This window comes from Panthera uncia, chromosome A2 (assembly GCF_023721935.1).
Source record: "Panthera uncia isolate 11264 chromosome A2, Puncia_PCG_1.0, whole genome shotgun sequence".
In the NCBI taxonomy this organism is placed as follows: Eukaryota; Metazoa; Chordata; class Mammalia; order Carnivora; family Felidae; genus Panthera; species Panthera uncia.
The window spans coordinates 155,599,718-155,618,087 of record NC_064816.1 but is presented as its reverse complement, the minus strand read 5'-3'; the positions used below and the strand labels follow the sequence as shown (position 1 = coordinate 155,618,087).

The 18,370-nt window shown below is 44.5% G+C and overlaps 1 protein-coding gene across 1 annotated transcript in view; it reads right to left on the bottom strand.

Annotated features, from left to right (window-relative positions):
- Window positions 1-10,613: 10,613 nt before the first annotated feature.
- The window catches only part of CNTNAP2 (contactin associated protein 2), a 1,963,583-nt gene continuing 1,955,826 nt past the window's right edge, over window positions 10,614-18,370 (bottom strand). Inside the window, exon 24 of the mRNA XM_049643059.1 lies at window positions 10,614-15,744. Within this exon, the coding sequence (XP_049499016.1) occupies window positions 15,545-15,744 (200 nt within the window). The 3' untranslated portion in view covers window positions 10,614-15,544. The remainder of the gene's footprint in view (window positions 15,745-18,370) is intronic.

Genomic DNA, 18,370 nt, shown 5'->3' with positions numbered 1-18,370 from the left:
GACCGGGGAGAGGTACTCACCTTTCAGATGGAAATGGGGCTCCAGGGTGTGCCAGGAGTCCCAAAAGATGTGATTGAAAGTGTTCTCTGTTCTTTCGGTCTCCCTGCAACCCAGAGGAGGCCGAGTTTCCCCACCTCCAGGCTCCTAGAAGCACAGCCTCCTGTGTTAATCCCTCTCAGGTTTTCAGAGCATTCCGGAAAGATCCGTGTGCCTGCCAAAGAACAGTATCACCTGTGAACCTCTCCTTGTGCGCTGGCAGCTGGGGCTCAGGCTGGTGGGTCGCATCTGAGTGGGACTCGGGTGGGAGGGGCAGGAGGCTGATCTAAGCTGCTCGAGGGGGTGACAGATGACTCTGGAACCAGAATCCCACAGCACCTGTTTTGGGAACTGAGTTTGTGGACTGAAGAACTGTATCACCCCAAGTTATTAAGCAGTAGCTCCCATACCTGCCCTCCCCACCCAGCCCCTGGTAACCTCTATTCCGTTTGCTGTCTCTATGAATTTGCTTCTTCTAGATATTTCCAAATCATACGTTCATCCCTTTATGTCTGGCTTATTTCACTTGGTGTAATGTTTTCAAGCTTCCCACATGATTGAGGAAGGGTTTTTTTTTTTAAGGAAAATTTTTTTATGGTTTTTAAATATTTATTTATGTTGAGGCAGAGAGAGCGTGCATGAGCAGGAGAGAGAGAAAATCCCAAGCAGGCTCCGCACCATCAGCACAGAGCCTGACGTGGGGCTCGATCACATAAACCGAGAGATCGTGACCTGAGTTGAAATTCAGAGCCAGACGCTTAACCGACTGAGCCACCCAGTTGCCCCAAGTCCCGGAGTTTTAAAGACAAGAGATGCCATTGGTTATCTCCACCCACTTTCATCGCAGGGCCCCGTGCTTTGTGCATAGCCCCACTCGATACATATTTGTAGAGTTGCTCGAAGCATCTTGGCACAAATGCCACAAATTAGGCTTGATACAAAGAACACTCCCCAGGCTCGTATTTATTCAATCAAGGTTTTTTGTTTTAAACCACAAAGCATCTTGGCTCCTTTCCTGGCTGGAAATGGAAACTTACCGCACCTGCTTGACCATCACCCACCTTAGTGCTCCCCCCAGAGGCTGCGGGAGGAACAACTAGAACCACAGACCCTTGCAGCTACAAGACTGGTTTTTCGGCCGTGGTGGCTGTTCCTCCTTTCCTTTTCCAGCTTTTCAGGATAGACCTGGATAGAAATCCAGGCAAATACGGTTAAAAGCCCATTTCTCATATTTATGTCTTTCTCTCTTAACCCAGAGGAAAGCCGAGGAAAGGTCTACCTGCTTCAGACAAGCCTGGTTAACAGATTACACACTCCGGCTGTGCTGGGGTTTTCAAGAGGCTGTTAGGGAATTGCATTACAGAGTAATACACGCACCCGCACAAAGAATCCCCCGCGACAGGTAATACTCCGGGGGAGAGATAATGAGAGGGAGGAATGAGTCCGTGAAAGGAGGTCATCATCCACCTCTGAGTCCTGAGCCCCTCTCGTTTGGCCTCCGCAGCTGTGGGAGAAAGTTATACAGGAGGAACAGGGGTGGGAGTAAAATAGAGGATAGGAGTAAATTATGAAATGTGTTTTATTCAAGATGGGGACATAGAAGTTATTTAAAAGTGGCCCGGCAGATTCGCTGGGATGCCCAGTGTTACGGGCAGATACATCTTAAAACTGTCTACCCCCTCTCTTTTCCTGCTCCAGGTTAGTATGAAGAAGGGGGGGGAAGTTTCAGGTAACGTCTGGAGAACTGAAACCCAGGAAGAAATATGCAACGGGGGCCGCTTCTGCAACCATTTTCCAAACTCAATTCTGATTCCCGTGGTTGCTCTCTTTCCCTAACGAGTCCGTCTGCCCTTCGGGAAAATGGGCCGGTCAAGTTCTAGTTAGCGTGATAACCAACCATGCTAGTGTTATACCGTATGGCCCCTGGTATGGCTGTGGCACGATTCGATTTCATGACAGAGCAGATACACAGGTATTTGCCATGCTTTCCCCACAGAACTGACTCCAGTCCATTGTTATAGGCTGAATTGTGTCCCCCTAACATCTGGCACCTGTGAATGTGAGCTTGTTTGGAGATAGGGTCATTGCAGAATGAAATTGGTTAAGATGAGGTCCTACTGGGGGAGAGTGGTCCCTAATCCAATATGCCTGGGGTCCTCAGAAGAAGGGTAGAAGAGACAGAGAAGAAGGAGAAGACCAACATGAAAATGGAGTCAGAGATTGGAGAGATGCGGCCACAAGTCAAGGGAAACGTGGGGGCTCCCAGAAGCTGGGAGAGAAAAGGAAGGATTCTCCCCTGGTACCCACACCTTGATTTCCCACCTCTAGGCTGCAGAATTGTGAGAGAATAAATGTCTGTTGTTTTAAGACGTCCAGGTTTGTGGTAATTTGTTATAGCAGCCGCAGGAAATGAATACAGCCACGTATCGTATATGTTATTATCGACAGACATCATTACACTTGACCACGATTCACTTATGTCTGGGTTCCAAGTCAGTTGGGGACACAGCCAGTCACCTTGTCTCAGCTCACAAACGGGAACGGAGACTGCTTCCCATGGGATGCTGTTGTACGGCAGGGCCCACCTCCTTCCTGTGGTGAGGACGCGGGTGGTATTCAGAATAGTTCCTGTCCCTGCCGACTGCTCTCCGGGATATGTCTCGTTCTGATCTGTTCTTTGGGTGAGGCTCGTCACAGTACATTGATGGAAATCACAAGCGCCCCCAGAGGGCGTCTGTGGGTTTGGAGTTCCGTAAGATTCCCATGAATGCGCCCTTGAGCCTCAGTATCTACGATGGGGGCGGTCATTGCCTCACAGAAGTTACTTTGCTTTCCATTTGTATCCGAATAGTCAGGAGACCCCACTGGGTCGTGACACAAGCCCCCTCCCAACACTGGGTCCTGGCAGTAGCCAGTGTTATTTGCTGAGGTTACCAGACTGACTTCGTCAGTTTTCGTTGTCCTGCCAGGCTGACTCCTTCAGGGGCGCCTGGGTGGCTCAGTCAGTTGAGCCTCCGACTTCGGCTCGGGTCATGATCTCACGGTCTGTGAGTTCGAGCCCCACGCTGGGCTCTGCGCTGACAGCTCAGAGCCTGAGGTCTGCTTTGGGATTCTCCCTCTCACCTCTCTCTCTCTCTCTGCTCCTACCCTGCTTGCACTCGCTGTCTGAAAAAATAAATAAACTTAAAAAAAAAAAAGTGACTTCAGTTTGTCCCACAAAGCCTAGGCCAGCACCTCTCTTAAAACCCTTTCCTGTCTCGTGGGCCAGTGTTTAATCCATCAGCACGTTGTTGCCACCGTGTACAAAGGACTCGAGTACCGTTAGAATAGACGCTTTATACCCCAAGACGCTGGGGCCCCCTTTCTAGGATTGGCTGACTGGTGTAAGTGGGCGTCCCACTTAGCTCACCTGTAATAATCCTGCCTTGTTCGAATTGGTGTCGTGGGCCAAAGCTGGTTTCCCCCGGGGCACCTGCTTGGTTGCCTCCCCCGGGGATTATGTCTGGAGATGGTCAGTGCAGCAACCTACATGCGTGGGTCACATGACCCCACGTCCGCTAGTTGCCCCTTGCCCCGCAATTGTTCCAGAGACGAGTTGTCTTCTCGAGGAGAATGAATATTCCTCCCCCCCTCCCCCGCCCCAATTAATCACATAAGGCAGGACTGGCGTCAAGGCAAGTGATTTTGATGCAGAATAAATCCGGCTCTCTGCTTTGCTCTATTTGCCAGTTTCATGTTTTTAAGATGATTCACGTTGACTCATTTTTCTCTCCCATATGTCCTGGACTTGTACTTTATAACAGCAGACGGGGATACTAATTAAACTTTAGAGTTTGCTCCCGCAGTGCAGAAACAGAGATCCGTAACGACAGGTCTGGCGGTAATCAATGTATCTGCTGCACTCGTAATGATTTAAAGGGAACGCCATGGTTACCGCTTGGAATAAAAGTGAATGAGCTCTGTAAATTTAATTTAGAGGAGTTATAACTTGATCATCCAGAAATACATTACAGACGCTGCTTGTATTTTTGAACAAAGCCCGCGGCGTGCTCCTGGCAAGATCTGGGATTTAACCAGGGACCTTTTCTTCACGGTGAGGTCAGTAATAGGTGACGCCTGCCCACTGGCCCAGCTTCAGACCATCACTGCCCCAGCGGAGGGGCCGCTCTGGTCCCACTTGGAATCCACTTCAAAATCATTCGTTCACAATTAATGCCTGTTATTCCGTCCGCGAATCGAAAGTCCAGCTAGGGGCAAAGTCATCGGCAGGTCAGTCCAGAGGCAGACTAATTGCTTTTTGAAATCACACACAGGAGGAACGAGGCATCGTCTTCTTAACCCCTCTGAGAAGCGGTTGGTGTGTGTTAACCCGGAGGGCGGGAGGAGACAGGCAGCTCCCCCTCCCCTAGGTTTCCTGTGGTTCTAGAACATAAGCAATGTTACTGCGCGTAGAGAACAGAAACGCCCTGCTCTCAACTCTCCCTGCCCATCGCCTTTGTCCATTTGCTAATATTTATTTACCGAATTACCGCCTTCGCTGTGACATTTCCCGCCGTGTGTCCATGCATCGGTCCTCTGTGGTTCTTGCTTTAATTGTGCTCTCCTGTGACAGGACTCGTGATCTCGCTGTCTCCCCCCCACCCTGCACCCGACCCCCTTGCAGTCTGAGAGCGAAGCTGGTACTCCTCAGAATGTGGTGTTTTGTCATCATGTGTCCAGACAACGCCTCTTTTGTTTTGTTTTGCTTTCCTTTGTTTTATTTTCCATCGCGTCCCCACTCCTGTTTCATTCTCCCCACGGGTAATGACTCGAATATTTTATTATATGTGTAACATATTTTCTAGAAGGTTGTATATGTATATATGCACATATATGCATCCTTAATTATTCATGTGCTCTTGCAAAACGTTTTGCTGTGCTGTGTGTAGGTTTTTCATTTTAATAAACTCTACTGTTTTGTGGGTCTAGTTTTATTTCCTACACTTTCTGCTCTGAACTGTATTTTGATGACGTAAGACTTAACGTTGCTGTATACGTATCTAGTTTGTTACTTCTACGGGCTGTAAGGTCTTCACCTTCTCTCACATGACAAATTTCCTAGGGACAGACACTTGGGATGCCTGCCACTCTTGGCCACCCCAGACACTCTTACGGGTGGGTGTCCTTATACACGTCCCTTCATGGATCTTTGCAAGAATTTCTCTGGGGGGGGGTGGTTATCACTCGTTAAAAACATTTTATTTTTCATTTTTAAAGTTTATTTATTTTGAGAGAGAGAGAGAGACAGAGAGAGACAGAGAGGAAGAGGGGCAGAGAGAGGGGGAGAGAGAGTCCCAAGCAGGCTTTCAGCACGGAGCCCGATACAGGGGCTCGAACTCACGAACCGCGAGATCACGACCTGAGCCGAAGTCACGACTCGGAAGCTTAACCGACTGAACCACCCAGGCCCTCCGCTTTTTAAAAAAGCTACCATTAATGGAGAGCTTACAATATGTCAACACTGTTCTAAGCACTTCCCATGTACTGACTAATCCTTACAGAAGGATTTCCCATGTGGTAAATTGTGTTACTGTCCCCATTTTACAGACAAAGACAATGACGAACAGGTCAAGGGGCTAGTAAGTGGTCACGCAGACTCTGAACACGTTTACACCGAGCCGCACGCCCGTCAGATCCCGGCTGCACGAACACCACTGACATGAACATCTTTAAACATGAATTTCAGGGACGAATTTGCGAATCTGGGGGGCTGCGATCCCGCAGCTGGCGTGGGGCCCCCTCTTCCTGCCCCTCAAGCAACTTCTAGAATCAGCCCCTACACTATCTTCTTCAGGGCGTTTCAGCCCCGGGCCTGTGGTAAGAGGGACGGACGGGAGAGAAACCTCAGGCCTGGCGGAGCCGCTCACACCTCTGGAGTTTTGCTCCTCAGGCCGCCCCGAAGGCCGACGATGCTGGGGGGCCTGGCTGGAGTTGGGGGTACAGTCCTGCGGCCCAGCGGAGGGGGGCAGTGGTCTGCGAGGGCCTCCCCGGCAGGAGAGCACCATGTCAGGGCGCCTCTCCGTTGGGCACCTGGGCCTCGCCCTGGCACAGCCCTTTCGGGCCTCATCTCCCCAGTCTCCTCACAGGGTCTACACTTCCTTCTTGCTTCTGCGGCCTTTCCAGGTGCATCGAGGGAGGCAGCCAGCAGGCCGTGTGGTTTTCCATCTCGTCAAGCAGCCTGTTGGTCTTTGCTTCAGATTGTAGGATTTGCGTTGAACTTCAGACTCTGTCTCTTTTTTTTACCATTCTTTCTTTTCTTTTATTCCTTCTTTTTCTTTTTTTTTGTCAGTTTTTGTTTAAATTCCAGTTAGTTAACCTATAGTGTAATTTTGGTTTTGGGAGTAGAACCCAATGATTCATCACTTACATATGACACCCAGGGCTCAGCACAGGTGCCCTCCTTAATGCCCACACCCATTTAGCCCATCCCCCACCCAGCTCCCCTCCAGCAACTCTCCGTGTGTTCTCTACAGTTAAGAGTCCGCTTGCCTCTCTCCCCCCACCTGGTTCATCTGTTTTGTTTCTTAAATTCCACATACGAGTGAATTCATATATTTGTCTTTCTCTGACTTATTTCGCTTAACGTAATTACACTCGAGTTCTGGTTGTTGCAAACGGAAAGATTTTATTCTTTTTGATGGCTGAGTAATATTCCACCGTGTGTGTGCGTGTGTGTGTGTGTGTGTGTGTGTATTTATACACCACATCTTCTTTCTCATTCATCAGTTGGTGGACATTTGGGCTCTTTCCATACTTTGGCCATTGTCCATAGCGCTGCTAGAAACATTGGGGTGCATGTGCCCCTGCGAACCTGCTCACACCTGTCAGAGTGGCTGCCATTAACGACACCAAAACAACACACGTTGGCAAGGATGCGGAGAAAGAGGAACCCTTGTGCACTGCTGGTGGGAACGCCAACTGGTGCAGCCGCTCTGGAAAACAGTATGGAGGTTCCTCAAAAGGTTAAAAATAGAACTACCCTACGACCCAGCAATGGCACTACTAGGTATTTACCCAAAAGGATACAGAATCTAGTGCTGTAACCGGAAAGATAAGACTAAATGATTTCCCTCTTGAGTCACACACACAAATGTTCGAAGCAATTCCACTTTTCCCCCTGTGATGCCCTAGTGGAACCCTCAGTGGTGCTTGATTTTCTGTCAATCTGGCCTGCTTCTGGTGCCCAGGCGGTTGATCACGTACTAGTCTACTTGTAGCTGTGAGGGTTTTCTGCATATGTGATTAACAATTACAGTCAGCTGACTGCAAGTAAATGCGATTATCCTCCATAATGTGGGTGGGCCTCGCTTAATCAGCTGAAGGCCTTAAGAGGAAAAAAACCCTGAGGGTTCCTGAAGAAGGAATCCTGCCTCAAGACCACAGCAGAGGAGTCCTTCCTGGGATGCCAACCAGCCAGGCTGCCTTATGGATTTTGGATTTGCCAACCACAATTACAAGCGCTAACTCCTTTAGATAAATCTCCTCTTGCTCCTAAGTCTGTTTCCCTAGAGGACCTTGCCAGATACACTGTAAAAACCTTCAAGTTGTGGTGTTTGAGTCTCTCCAGCTCAGAACTGGGTCGGAACAAACGGTCACGTAGTGGGTGGCATCTTCTCCCTTCCTCGTTCCGGACACACTGACTCTCTGTGTCTAAGTTCCAAGCTCACTGTGACCTCGGGGCCTTTGTACCAGTTGTTCCCTTATCTAGAACAAGGCCTCCTTTCATCTTTGAAAGACTCATTCAGTTCTCAGTTTCCCTGTCCCCTCTGTGGAGTCCTTCCCCACCGCCAGTTGGAAGCACTTATTAAAATGAACTAAAATAAATCCCCTGCCTGCCTGGGGTGGTTCAGTCGGCTCAGCGTCCAGCTCTTGATTTCGGCTCAGGTCACGATCCCAGGGTCGTGGGATCAAGCCCCGCGTCAGGCCCCCTGCTGGGTGTGGAACCTCCTTGAGATTCTTTCTCTCCCTCTGCCTGTCTTCCCAGCTCACGCTTGCTCTCTCCTTCCCTAAAATAAAAATAAAAGGACTCCCCTGACTAGAAGTTATCTTTTCTTCCGTATTATTTATTTATCTGCTTGTTATCTTTCTCCTCCCGCTAGAACCTAAGTTTCCTGAGAGAAGGGATGCGTCTTCTTGATCTCTAGGGAATCCTCAGTGTCGAGAATAGCACCGCGTGCACAGGAGGGTGTTCTGTAAAGATTTAGTAAATTAATTATGATTCCATAATCTTGATTTCCCTTTAAAATTCATGTGGTGAGGCCACTGTTGAAATAATTTAGTTTTGGAAGATAATCATGTGTTGTTGGGTTGGTTTTTTTGCCCGTAACAAGTCTTACCAGCTCCACTATAAAGTATTTTTCCCCCTGATTTGTCCTAAATGTGCCTTCTCCCTGACTTCAAAGGTTGCCCCTAGTCTGGATATATTGGCACTCAGGGGGGTAACCTCATACTTACCCTCTCTCTCTAGCTTTCGTGATTGAGAAGCTTGCTTTTGTGTCCCAGGTTAGAGGTCATCTTCCCAGACTTAAGAATTTTATCTGCTAAATTGCTATTTGTGAACACAAAATGACTTCATTGTTTTCATCCTCTTGGCCTTTTTCATGTCTTTCGTATCTTAGGTTAAATTTCATAATTTTGAGGGGCATCTGGGTGGCTCAGCAGGTTGAGCGTCTGACTTTAGCTCAGGTCGTGATCTCACGGCTTGTGAGTTCGGGCCCCACATCAGGCTCTGTGCTGACAGGTCAGAGCCTGGAGCCTGCTTTAGATTTTGTGTCTCCCTCTCTCTCTGCCCCTCCCCTGCTTGTGCTGTTTCTCTCTGTCTCTCAAAAATAAATAAATGTTAAAAAAATTTAAATTTCATTATTTTGAATTTCTAGTTTTAGAAGAAATGGCTAACTTTCTCATACCTTAGGTCAAGGGACTTAAAAAATGTTGGTTTCATTCCTTTGGAGAAGACTTGGTGTATGTTTTTGTTTTGTTTTGTTTTTAGAGAGAGAGAGTGTGAGCAGAGGAGAGGGCCAGAGGGGGAGAGAGAGAGAGAATCCCTTGCAGGTTCCACGCTCGCCACGGAGCCCAATGTGGGGTTTGATCCCATGACCCTGGGATCATGACCTGAGACAAAATCAAGAGTTGGATGTTCAACCAACTGAGCCACCCAGGCATCCCCGGAATATGTGTATATTTGCCCCGTCTCAAGAGATTCTACTTATGTACACCCAGAGGATGAATGAAGATGGATGGAAAGGCCATGGAAACGCAATTAAGAAAGTTGTGTTCTCTTCCCGGTCCTATGCAGTCATGCTGGGTGTGTTTGTGGTGCGGGGGCGGGGGAGGGAAGTGTTGCCGGGAGAGAGGGACCATTAGGCACAAGGATTATTTAGCTCAGGCTTCACTGAATTCGTGATTTCAGAAGGACCAAGGCCAAGTGAGCACGTGCTAATGATTACTCATAACACTTGCTATAAAGAGCTGGCTTTCTGCTTAGGTTCACACAAACCCCTTCTCAAGACAGAACACAATGATCTCCTCTTCTCTATGTTCTGGTAAACCCACCATGCCATGTCATTACTGACAAAGAGTAAAATCCCCCCTACAAGTCTCCCTTCGGCCCTTTCTCTACTTTTATACTCCCGTTTACTCAACAGATCCTGCCTTGTGCCAAAGGAAGGCACTGTCCTCCTGCAAATTACTGATCTTGATGTCTACACGGCGCATGGTAGGTGGTACTGGGAAGGGAGGTAAACATGCTGTGGCTCACACGTTCTTATCGGAGATGTTAAGGCCTAACACGCCTGCTCACTCCTTTAAAATGTGCTGTGAACTTTCATAAGTGCTGGCTTTCTTTACTCAAGGGACTTTCTGATATTCTCCACCTGTTGGGTCACACCGGTAAAGCAGGATCATTACCAAGAGCTTTCTAGAAGACTTGAGTATCATTGCTATAGACTGGCCTCAGGAATTGCTAAGGAGCAGAGAGGTTGGGCTTTTAACTGGGAATTCACACTTATTTGGTATACGTTGAAATGCTTCACTGAGAATTGATTAAAAGGAAATGGCTTCCCAATGTTAACTGAACACCAGCAAATAGAGGAATAATTTAGGACTACGGCTCTTAACGCATCTGGAGTGCACTTAGAAAGACACGTTGCACATCTCTGTTGTCTGGTTGACTGGCCTGAATCCATTTGCCCATTATCCAGTGTTACTCCCTCATTCTAAGCAAGGCTCGGAATGTATTCTGGACATCACTTAACTCTAACTGCATTTTATCAAGCTGTGTGTAAATTAATCTAAAACATGGAGCCAATATCCATTATGCTACATTAAGAAAAATGGGGGAGGGGAGGCATGTGTGGCCCAAGAAGGTTAACGACGAATGCGTCCACGGAAGACCTGTCTTTGAAGAGTGACTGTACCGCTGTAGTTTTGGGAAAGATTATATTCCCAACAGATGTATGTTCCAGTGCCCGGAACTTTCTTCGCTGAAGGTTGAAAATGGCTTCTAAGAGAATCAAGTGGAACAAAACACAAAGAATCGCTTTTAGGATAATTAAAACTATTTTGGACTTTTTATTTATCAATCTGGTTTCTAATATAATTTCAGTTAAATGAAAGACATTCACAAAGGATATTAGGCATACATACATAGTTTCCTTCTTTCATTGTAGTTTAACATGCTGTTGCTTTTAGAGAGTGAACTTTTGTGTCATTTCGCAGGGTGGAATCCTAATCGACTTTACAGAAAGAATACTTAGCCCAGCTTTTCACAACCCTGACCTCCGCAGTCACGATGCTCACTGAAAAAAATGCAAAAACCCAACCAAATTAGAATCAGTAACATCTGAACTGTTTCTTGGCCTACTTTGAGAGGATGTCTTCATAGCCATGTTAGAACCCAGCGGTGGCTGTTTTGAAATAAACTGAACTTGGAAACGTTGCAGGCCACCTGTGTAGACCTGATCTTAAAGCACATTTTCATCTGGAAAGTGACCTTGGAAGTGCATGTTGGATATTAATACCTGTGTGCTCAGGTATCTTTATAATCTGCCAGTCCTTGCTCCACGGGAGATAATCAACTTTTCAACACGGTTTCCCTATTTCATCGACAATGACTTCTACATACCACGCGTATCCAGAAAATACTGCTGTGAAAGACATCTATTCTAAAGTTTTCAACATTATCATGCAGGGCGTATGTAGTGTAGGCACGTTGCCACTAGGCTACACGGAAAAATCACATTTGTTTCTTGCGTCGTCTTACGTACGAGCCAGCCCAATGGCACTGGGGGCATGTGTAAGCTGTAAGTCCCATCTGGGTGGGGACGCAGGGCTTTGTGCACGTGAAGTTCTGATTTCTCTGGCCTTCGGATGTTGCATCTTCCAGTATTGACAGGTTAGGTCCTGGGCAGTCTACCTGATTAACAATTTAGCAGCTGTACGGCAATGCCTCACAAGTCTGCACACTCCCGGATGTGGGCACATTGTTTATTTGGTGTGACTTACAACCACAGGCCAGAAAGTAAGTCTTCCAGGGGGCTCCACTGACTTGGGTCTTTATATTTGGGTGTCAAAGGACGCTGCAGTCAAGACTCAATGGCGCCTCACGATTGTCCTATTAAGTGGGCAGAGCAGCTGTATCTTAAATATGGGGCAAAGAGGAACCAAGGTTCACCAGTCTGACAAAGGTCACGTGGCAAGCCAGGGAGAGAGAAAGGGTTAGGACTCTATCAGCTGATGCCCAGGGTCTACGCTCACCATGATATCATTTTAAACATGGTGCTCGTTGGTTTCAGCCCCAATCAGCTAGACGTGCTGTCTGTCTCTCATCTATTTCAGGATCAGCTGGTTCTATTGTCACTAGTAACTTAGGACCTGTTTTTGGCTGGCTAACTGGCATCCAATTTAATAACTGTTGCCTTTCTTTTTGAAAACTGCTGGACAGGATGATGAAAAGGAAACAATATTAAGCGGTTTAAATGAGGTGCTAATTGTTTAGAGGCATAAAGAGACCTTTGCAATGCTTACCCTATACAAGGAAGGAGAGGGAGAAAAAGAGCAGATCCTGTAATAGAAGAAAAGAAAAGTTTCTTCCGGACGCCACGCTGACACTGCGTTTTCCTATTTGGTAGCTACTTTTTCCTTCGGCGCTTCCTATGGTGTGTGTCTTTGTGCCAAGCTCTCTGAGGGCATCTGGGGGCGGCTCCACAGACGTTCAACAGTAACATTAAGATCTACTCTTTGGCTCATGCCAGCTCTTTTTCCTATGCCTCTGAATCCCTGCTCCTGTTAGTAAAGGATGCTTGTTCATCAAACGCAGGGTAATGGGAAACTGTCCAACAAAGGCCCTCCAAACCCTTGTTTCTAGCTCCCATAGCCTTACGCATTAAGATGGGTCAGAGAAGAACTTGACAATGTAACTTCTCACCTCCTAAGCTAGTTTCCTTGTGCTCTAGGGAATATGTTATTTTGAGAGCTGAGAATGGCACTGATCTTGCTTTCAAGGTCCTGCTCCTACCTCGTCAAAACCTAGATGTTTGCTTTCTACACGGAAGATGCTTCCTGTACAAACAACCTTAAGTCAGCCATCAGTTCTTCCTGAAACTTTAAAGCAGCTTCTTGTTTCTAAATTTTTTTCTTTTTGTTTTTGTTTATTATTTAAAGAGGTTACCACTAGCCCTCTGGACTAGAATGATAATGGACTGGGACAGAAGAATGTCAAGGTTTTGCGGGATGTGACTGACAAAGCAAGATTAGACACGGAGCTTGGGTCACGACATCGTGAGCTTTCAAGGGAGGGAGCTGGAAAAAAGAGATGTTTCTTTATCTTCACATAAATTACTGACCATTTAGAACGTACTGGATATGGCCTTCATAGATACATTTAGGACTTTTGGTGAAGCCCACAATCCCAAAGAGAAGCCAAGGATTTCCAGCACTCCCTTGGCATTTAACTTAGTTACTTAATACCTTAACTACGTTTTTGTGTCTTGTCTGCTGGCCGGACTTACTCCCTTAAGGGCATAACGTATGTCTTAATGGCGGTGACACGGGAGACCCACTGAGCCCTCAGTCAGTCCAGTGCCCTAGGTTTGCAAATTTGGTGAAGGAAGTGTTGGGTTTTATTTTTCACCTTTTGAGGCAGGAAAGAGGGAAGAAGAGAGTGAAAAGAAAGGGTAAGGCCGTTTTAGTGTCAGGGACTGTTTTTGATTGTTTTAACCCCTGAATCATTTTGGGAAGAAAGTGAAAATGCTGACACAATGCATAAAGAAGAAAGCTATCACGGGAAACGCCAGAAACAATACATTTCCATCTGGCATTATTTGTGAAGTGCAAAATTAATAGTTGTAAAGCAGGTTTAAAACAAATTCTAAAAAACTTTCTACAAAACATAATGTTTAAAATTTGCTTTCGTAATTTGACAATACACGAAACAGCCCTTAATGGTAGTCATCAAAACAGGCTTTGTTTTTAACATGTCATTTGGGTTCTCCTGTTCTGCTCTTTAGTCGTACCACATACTTTTCATTTAACAACGTGTATTATGGAATAATGATCAAGACGTCTTTAAGGTAAGGGTGTTCGTGACAGTGGCTGAGGGTCAGCAACTGTGAAAGGCGTTCCGATTCCCTTTTGTTCTGTTACCTCGGCTCTGATGGGAATGAACTGGTCCAGTATCTCCTTTGGAATGTGTCATATACAGGTGCAGGGGGCCCTTGGCAACTCTAGATAACAGTTTTCATTACCCAAGAAACTGAGATCCTCCAAAAAGCAAAGGCATACCGAGAATCTTGAAAAATATGTACATATAACCCTAACAAACTAGAATTTCCATTTTATTGAGGCACGCTGTCAGAAAAACAGCAATAATACTTTTTGAACCTCATCTTACATGCTTCCAGGAGGAGAAGGAAAAAAGGGATCCTATTGAATTCCTCAAAATGTTGGAATCTGAAAAAAAATTTTAAAGTACTTATTCAGAGTCTGAACTATCATGATCATAAATGGTAGTCATTCTAGAAATAAATTGTGTAATTTACAAAAAGAGATCAATGAAATTATTTCTTGGATGCTTCAATAGGAGCTTTGTCCCATCTATTTACACACAAAATCTATCATTTTTAAATAAAACCAACGAGTTCTTTGTTGGAACAAGTTGGTCAAGATTCCTGATTAGACTGAGGTGTGACTAACTAGACATGTCCATTCTCTGTGAAGCAACAGTCAGTTATCAGGTTGGTCATGAACCTAAGGTTCAGATGAATCTGCCAAAGAGGTCCCTGAATTGTGGCAGTGTGTCTGTTTAGGATGGAACGATACATGGATTAGATGATGGAAAATACGGCAGTATTTTCCATATGATTCTGGAGTAAAGCAATAATAATAGCAATCATAACCTGGCTTTATTGTGGCGTGTCCATTTGGAGGACATGGTCTGCTAGGATTTTGTCACAAGGGCTTAAAAACTAATATTTAAAGCAAGATAAGAAGAGCAACCTAATTTATGCATCATTCATTAGAAAGTGTCCACACTCTTGCTACAACTCTAAAAGGAACAGAGCAAACAAATCATAGCATCTGGCTCTAATTCCCCACCGAGGTGCCCCCACACACATATAGTGTAACCTAACATTATGTAGGTAAAGCAGAGGAAAAATCTTTTGTAACAGCTGGTCACCACCGCATTGTAGCTGACAGTCACAGGTCATGAAGAGGTCTAAGACTATGCACACGGAATAGTATTAGCTTGTAGAATCTGATGAAAAATAAAACCAACAATCCCAATATACGAAACTACTTCCCCTGGTTCTTAATGCTTCTCTCTGCTATGTTAGTAGTGTTGTTACACAACAGGTGCCATATGCTCACTTCCTTCAGTGCTTTAGGTGGGAATGCTCAGAGAATAGGCATAGATTGAGGTCTCTTTGAAAACTGGCAAACAATAGGTTCTGTTGGCCCCTTCCTTTCCTTTTCCAATTTACAGGACACCAAAAGAAATAGCATATGAACACGAACTAGTTACTACGACAGCCCATTAAAAATTGACTATATGCAAAAGGAAGAGAATGCTGGAGGCCATGTGCATCAACTTTTCTCAAGAAAAAAAATATCCACATTCTAAGGGCTCTTAAAAATGTAGAAAACTTGCCCTGTTACCATGGGTTTTTAGAACACCTCTAAACACACACAAAATAAGACAGTATTACCTACAAATTTCAATTGTTTCTTAAACTCTAAAAGCATTTTTTGTATTATTTTGATTTGATACAGAAGGGGAAACTCAGCTATAAAGAAATATTAAAAAGTACTTTTTGTGGCGATCAGTCTCCAGAATTTTCTGTTGCTTGCCTCCCCCGACTTGTGCTGATATTTTAAGGATGTGCTCAAGAGTATAAAGTAGGGTGCACTTTTGTCCCGTTCCCTCCTCCCGAATAGCTAGCCCCTCCCTCTCCCACAGCCAAATAGCCACCCCTCAGATGAGCCATTCCTTTTTGCTTTCGTCAATGGTCTCTGTGAAATTGGGGTCGTTGTTCATGATGGCAGCATCCGCGCTCTCTGCTGACTCTGCTCCCTTTGCTTCATTGGTGTGGTAGGTGCCCTTGTGGCGGAACATGTACCGAATGAGGAAGACCAAGGTGCAGAGAATGGTGAAAATCACCACAGCGATGACACCTGGTGGAGGCAGGAGAGGCACTGGAGGTTAAACAGACCTTGTATACATCCCTCCAACACCACTTTCCTCGTGTTGCCATGGTTCTCTCTAATGCCACCCTCCCCCACACAAAACACCAGCAACACACATGGACAGGACTGAAGGGAGATTAGACCAATTCACAGTTATATTTGGAGATCTTAATGCTATTCTCTGAGGAACTGATAGACAGTTAAACAGAAGAGGAGGAACTACTGCTCAACTCATTTTATGAGGCCAGCATTATCCTGATAGCAAAACCAGACAAACACATCACAAGAAAACACAACTATGGGGCAACAGTCCTCTTTAATAAAATTTTAGCAAATCAAATCTGGCAATGTGTGGCAAAGAATATATTATGGTGAAGGGGTGTTCATTCTAGGAATGCAAGTCTGGTTTATCATTAAAAAACAAAGCGATGTAATTTACCACATTAAAGAAATATAGGAGAAAAAGCATATGACAAATTTCAACCTCCATTCATTGTGAAGTCTCTCAGAAAGTATCAGTAGAAGGAAACTTTCTCAACCTGATAAACTGCATCTACGAGAAACCTACAGCTAATACCCTAGTCAATACTAAAACAGTAAACATATTCTCTCTAAAACAGGAAACAATGGAAGCCAGTCCTCTCTCTCAATATACCAGAAATCCTTGTCAGTGCAATAAAACAAAAAAGAAATAAAAAGTGTACAGACTGTGAAGAAGTAAAAATTTTCTGCATTCTCAGGTGACATGACCATCTCTTAGAAAATCCTAAGTAAATATATATATATATATATATATATATATATATATATATATATGAAGTGTCTAGAACTAACAGTAAATTTAGCAAGGCCACAAAAATCAACTGTATTTTTATATACTAGCAAGAAAATACTTGGAAGAACATTTAAAGTAATAAAAACTTAAAAAAGTAATAAAATAATACCATTTATAATAAAACAAATTGAACACAGTTGTTCAAGGCTGTGTTTGCTCAAAACCACAAAACCTTACTGACAGAAATTAAAGACGTAGATAAATGGATGGATAGACCACCTTTAAGAGCTGAAGCACTCACTATTGTTTTGATGTCCATTTCTAGACCAAACACAATCCCAATGAAAATCTCAGCAAACTTTTTCTTTGGTAGAAATTTATAAGTTGATTCTAAATTTTATATGGCAATAAAGTAAAGGGTCCAGAATAGCCAACGTAATTTTGAAAAACAAAAAAGAAATAGCTGGAGAATGCATGTTGCTGCTCAAGACTTAATATAAAGGTAAAACAATACAGCAAGCATGGTATTGGGTAAAGAAAGATATATAATACATCAACAAAACACAACAGAGTCCAGAAAACAGACATACACATATATGGTCTATTGATTTTTGACAAAAGTGCCAAGGAGATTAAATTTGGAAAAAGTATATAGTCTTTTCAACAAGTAGTTTGAGAATAACTGGATATTAGTTTGGAAAATAATGTCTTTGACCTTTATCTCATGCTATGTACCAATGTTAACTCAAAGTGATTACAGACTTAGTTAACAGAAACCAAAGCTATAAAAGTTCTAGAAGAAAACATAGGAAGAAATCTTCACAATCTTGAAGAGGCATATCATTAAAATAGAATTAAAAAAAATCACAAGCCATAAAAAGATTAAAAAAATAAGACTTCATCAAAATTTAGATTTCTTGCTTTAAAAAAAAATACTGCTAAGAAAATGAAAAGGCATGTCACAGACTGGAGAAAATTCACAATACATATGTCTGACACAGGACTTGAACTATCTAGAAAATAAAAAACTGTTATAACTCAAAAGAAGTCCAATAATCCAGTTAAAAGATGGGGAAAGAGTTTTTATTTTTTATTTTTTAAATGTTTATTTTTGAGAGAGGGAGATAGAGAGAGAGGGAGGGAGGGAGAGAGGGAGAGAGGGAGAGAGAGAGAGAAGAATGAGCAGGGGAGGGTAGAGAGAGAGGGAGACACAGAATCTGAAGCAGGTTCCAGGCTCTGAGCTGTCAGGACAGAGCCCAATGCGGGGCTCAAACCCACAAACTGGGAGATCATGACTTGAACCAAAGTTGGACGCTTAACCAACTGAGCCACCCAGGCACCCCGGAGAAAGAGTTTTAAACAGACACTTCACGAAAGATTTACAAATGGCAACAGGCACATGAAAAGACGCTCAGGATTATTAGTCATCAGCTCATTGCACATTAAAACTGCAACGAGCTACCACTACTCGTCCACTGGAGTGGCTCAAATTAAGAAGAGCGACAATACCAAGTGCTGATAAGATTGTGGAGCAAACCTGGCCTGTCAGATAGGAACTGTGGGGATGTAAAATGGTTCAACTGTTTTGGAAAACTGTATGGCAATTTCTTACAGAGTCTAATCTCCACTTTCTGTCACACCCAGCAACTGCACTCCCAGCAATTACCAAAGAGAAATGAAAACTTATGTTCACATAAGACTTCAACAAGAATACTCATAGCAGCTTTATTCAAAATAGCTCAGACCTGGAAACAAACCAAACAGCCACAGGTGAGCAGATAAAACCAATTCTAGTACATTCACACAGCAAAACACAACTTGGCAATAAAAACGAACAGC